The sequence below is a fragment of the Rhagoletis zephyria genome, unplaced genomic scaffold, assembly GCF_001687245.7.
Source record: "Rhagoletis zephyria isolate East Lansing unplaced genomic scaffold, Rhagoletis_zephyria_1.1 Rzeph_scaffold_33544, whole genome shotgun sequence".
Taxonomy (NCBI): Eukaryota; Metazoa; Arthropoda; class Insecta; order Diptera; family Tephritidae; genus Rhagoletis; species Rhagoletis zephyria.
Window position 1 is genome coordinate 1 of NW_016190599.1, and position 3,728 is coordinate 3,728.

The 3,728-nt window shown below is 37.1% G+C and overlaps 1 protein-coding gene across 1 annotated transcript; it reads left to right on the top strand.

Moving 5' to 3' along the window:
- Positions 1–120: 120 nt before the first annotated feature.
- Positions 121–1,104, top strand: LOC108354119 (uncharacterized). The gene is made up of 4 exons (XM_017605313.1): positions 121–144; positions 229–630; positions 698–849; positions 933–1,104. The coding sequence occupies exons 1-4, from the start codon at positions 121–123 to the stop codon at positions 1,102–1,104; spliced, it is 750 nt and encodes a 249-aa protein (XP_017460802.1).
- The last annotated feature ends 2,624 nt before the right edge of the window (positions 1,105–3,728 follow it).

A 3,728-nucleotide genomic window follows, 5' to 3' on the forward strand; every position in this document is an offset into this window, starting at 1 on the left:
TACATTTTTAGTTGCAAATGAATTTGGAATTGATGCAAGCGGACTTATAAAAAGTACTGCCAAGCTTATTTCGAAGTAAGAGTATTCAACAAAATTTATAAAGTTAAAAAATATTCGATTATGTCGGAGTTCATTACGCGACGGGTAAGTGATAGATACTAAATATCAGTTCTAGAAATATATGCAATTTATTTCGCTCTTCGCAACACTCACACATTTCCCATTTAGTTTCTTTTGAGTTTGCTGCTTCTCTGTGTCAATTGGCCGACTTTCACGCACGCCGCCTGCAATACCTGCTCTGCTGAAACTAATCTGGCTTGCGTCTCCAACAGCCAATTTAAGGTGTGCGACAATGGCTCACCAATTGCGAATGCGCTAGATTGCCCCACAGGATATGTTTGCTCCACAGCTACCACGAGCATTTGCCAGCCCAGTGGCGGCGTCGGTGTGGTAGCTGATTGTGCAGATTGTAACACCTGCGATGCTACCAATACCTTTGCCTGCACTGGCGTCGGCACATACGCCTTGTGTCTGGGCACAACAACAGTCAGTAACTTGACCGGCTCCTGTGAGCCAGATCACATTTGCAGCACTGATTATGCATACATCTGTGGTAGTGCCACATTAGGGGTGAGCCAATTAAATAATACATATTTGGTTAATTAATAATACATATATCTATTTTGTTACTATTTAGGTTGTGGCCACGTGCCCCAGTGTTGATGAGACAGTAACAACAACCACTACTGCGCCCTCGACCAGTGTGACAAATCCGGCCGCGTACTGTCAATCGATGCAACAAAGTGGTCGCTTTCCTGCCGGCAATGGGCAGACTACCAGCTGTAGACAGTTAGTACACTGCCCTTACACTTATTTACTTACCATGCTGTGCATTTACATTTCAAAATAATACAAATCATTTTTTTTTTTAGGTATGTCTATTGCTTTATTAATAACGGCGTCTGGAGTGGAGCGCTGTACACCTGCCCTGGTGCCACATATTTTAACGAAAGTTCGCGTCTCTGCACAGCCGTCATACCAACACGTTGCGTCGGTACCACTCGGGTGTTGTCACTCAGGAATATGGATGTAGATTTCGATTGAAGTGGGCTCTAGCTAAATTGTCTTAAGTTTTCGAAAGTATTTATGTAGGTATGTAGTTACAAGTTTGCAAATATTTCTAAGCAAAAAATAAATAAAATAGAAAAATAATAAATAGATTTACGAAGTTGGATTTGTTAAATAAATATGAATGTATGCAGTTCATAAGTGTTATCAATTGCTGGCGATGTTTGGTTTCTCCGAAGGGTACGATGTATTTCGGAACGGATTGCTTCTACCTTGTCAAGCTTTGGTTTGAAGACAAACCGGTTTCGGTGTTGCGCCATCGTCATTCTCAAGCAACGGAAATTTTTTGTATGCATCAAACTAGATAAACGCTTGAAGCAGCCATATGAAGTATACATACAGCATTCGCTTGAATAGCCACATTATCTTCCTTCAAGAATCGGGCTTATATCTCGCAGTAACTTAATTCTCATTCTTATTTTGAAGACAGTTCGATTCTCGATAAAAGTTCTAAAACCATCGATACTAGGTGTTTTTTTTTAATACAAAGTGTATCCTTTAAAATTTGAGTGCCTTGAATAGGCGCAGTGAGGGAAGCATCCAACGGAACGCCTTAAAGAGCACTTCATTTACATTTTCAGTATCACAGAGCAAGAATGAAATGGAAATAAAACACCAAGTCTACACGGAAATGGTAGAAGGTCCGTTGCCAGGTGATACCGAACCAAATTGATAGAAAAAAGTGGTGTTCTTGGCATCACAATGTTGGTAACGAATGTTTCGTGCTTAGAAAATTCTCAAAAAGTAAAAGCAAAACGTTAAGAGCCATGACCGGATTTTGTACGCCTGACTATAAAGCTTTCACAGCTTTCTTCAGAGAAAAGCTTTGTCCTTAATGACTCCAACGCATTCAATGATTTTATTTGCGAGTTTTTAAGGGATGAATGTTGTTTGATTTAACTTTATGATTGAGAAAGTATTACGGCTCTCTAAAGTGCAATTTCAAATGCTCCAAAAATTCAACCGAAAAATTATAAAATAAATGTTTGCACAACGCACCCCAGAAGGTAGAAAACGAAAATAACAAAGCAAAATCTTAATTTTGGCAGAAGTCATCTTATTTATTGGGAATAAAAACAGTGAGGTGCGAGATTGCTTTAAAAAACAGTTTTACATCATTACTCCGCCTAAATAACCAAATTCCAATGCTTTTGATGCAACAAGGGAGCCCAAGTTTATCAGATTTAGGCGGTTTCTATGGCAAGGAAACCCGGCCTGATAGGCCTGAAATAGGTCTGTTGTTCTGGCCAAAACTAATTATGGCTAAATACTAAGTAGGTTTCCCAAATTTTTTGTAAGTAAAACATTTTAACCCTTGACTTTTTGTAGTTTGATTAAGTATTCGTATGAAAGAAAAAAAAATACCACTAAGTAAAAAAAAAAAACAATTTATACAATGCTCACAATACATAATAGTTTTATTTTTTAATAACTGTATCTTAGCTAAACCTAGCTTATGTAAAGGTAAAATTTAAGACATACATCTCTACTTGCTCGTAGATTTAGTCTCCATACCAACTTATGGCCCTTTACAAAAACAAAATTTAGCTTTTGTTATGTTTTACTATGGTATTATCTGAAATATAGCAACAAGAAAAAAGATATGTTAACACATGTAAAATGTTATTTTTGGCCAAAAAAAACAGGCATTTAGACCATAGTATAATGGGTTATTACATATGTATGTATGTATTTCGCTTACAGTTGCTCATATGTGTACTCTATAAACGAGAACACTATATTTTCCTCCTTTACCGAAAAATAACTTCATTCCTTCATTGTAATAATTTAAATTTGCTGCGATTCAAAAAAGTATGAAACGTTCGAGTTTTAAGAGCCGATGAATTTAAAGCCTCTAACTGGTACGCAATCTTTCTGACAGAATATCAAGGAAGAAACGGCTGCAATATCGTGTATGTGATGAGCTTAAAGAAGACCTTCAAATATATTTATTTATTTATACATTTGTAGTATGTATGTAAATATGTGTATTTTCAGGGAGAACAAAATGTGTTATACGCAAATGTTGTGGTGACTTGTGACGTATGACCAGCGATAGTTGGTTGTTGTTATTGTGCAAATTAAATAATATTTATTAGATATTAAATATTTGACTTTCATATAAAACAGTTAGTTTATAGACGTGGATTACGTTGCAACTGCATTAGATGCACCGATAAGAAAGCCGAGAGCTAGTAGTGGATAGTTTAAATCGAGCCAATAATTCTATTGCATTTTTAGTTGCAAATGAAGCTCAATGCTATTCGAACGCAAGAGGTATATGTACTTAGATAATAAAAGCCGAGCATTCTTCAAAGTATAATACTAAAGGATTAAGTTATAATAAAATTCCATTATGTCCGCAATTATTACGTGGCAGGTAAGCGCAAATTTTGGTTCCCACCTGCACCTGCTGCCCATTAATACCTACATACGTTTGATCTAGTTTTTGTTGGGCGTGTTCCTGCTCGCTGTCAATTGCCCGATTACGACTTTGGCGGTCTGTAATGTGTGTTCTACCACCAATAACCTGGCTTGCGTTTCCAATACCCAGTTCAAACAGTGCGACCTGCAAGGCATACCAAGTGGAGAGGCGACAA

What these genes read in the sequence shown, in the direction of transcription:
- LOC108354119 (XM_017605313.1), top strand. Translation starts at nt 121, where the DNA reads ATGTCGGAGTTCATTACGCGACGG. An exon ending in CGGAGTTCATTACGCGACGG is followed by an intron (nt 145 to 228) that starts GTAAGTGATAGA and finishes TTTCCCATTTAG; the next exon opens with TTTCTTTTGAGTTTGCTGCT. An exon ending in GTGGTAGTGCCACATTAGGG is followed by an intron (nt 631 to 697) that starts GTGAGCCAATTA and finishes GTTACTATTTAG; the next exon opens with GTTGTGGCCACGTGCCCCAG.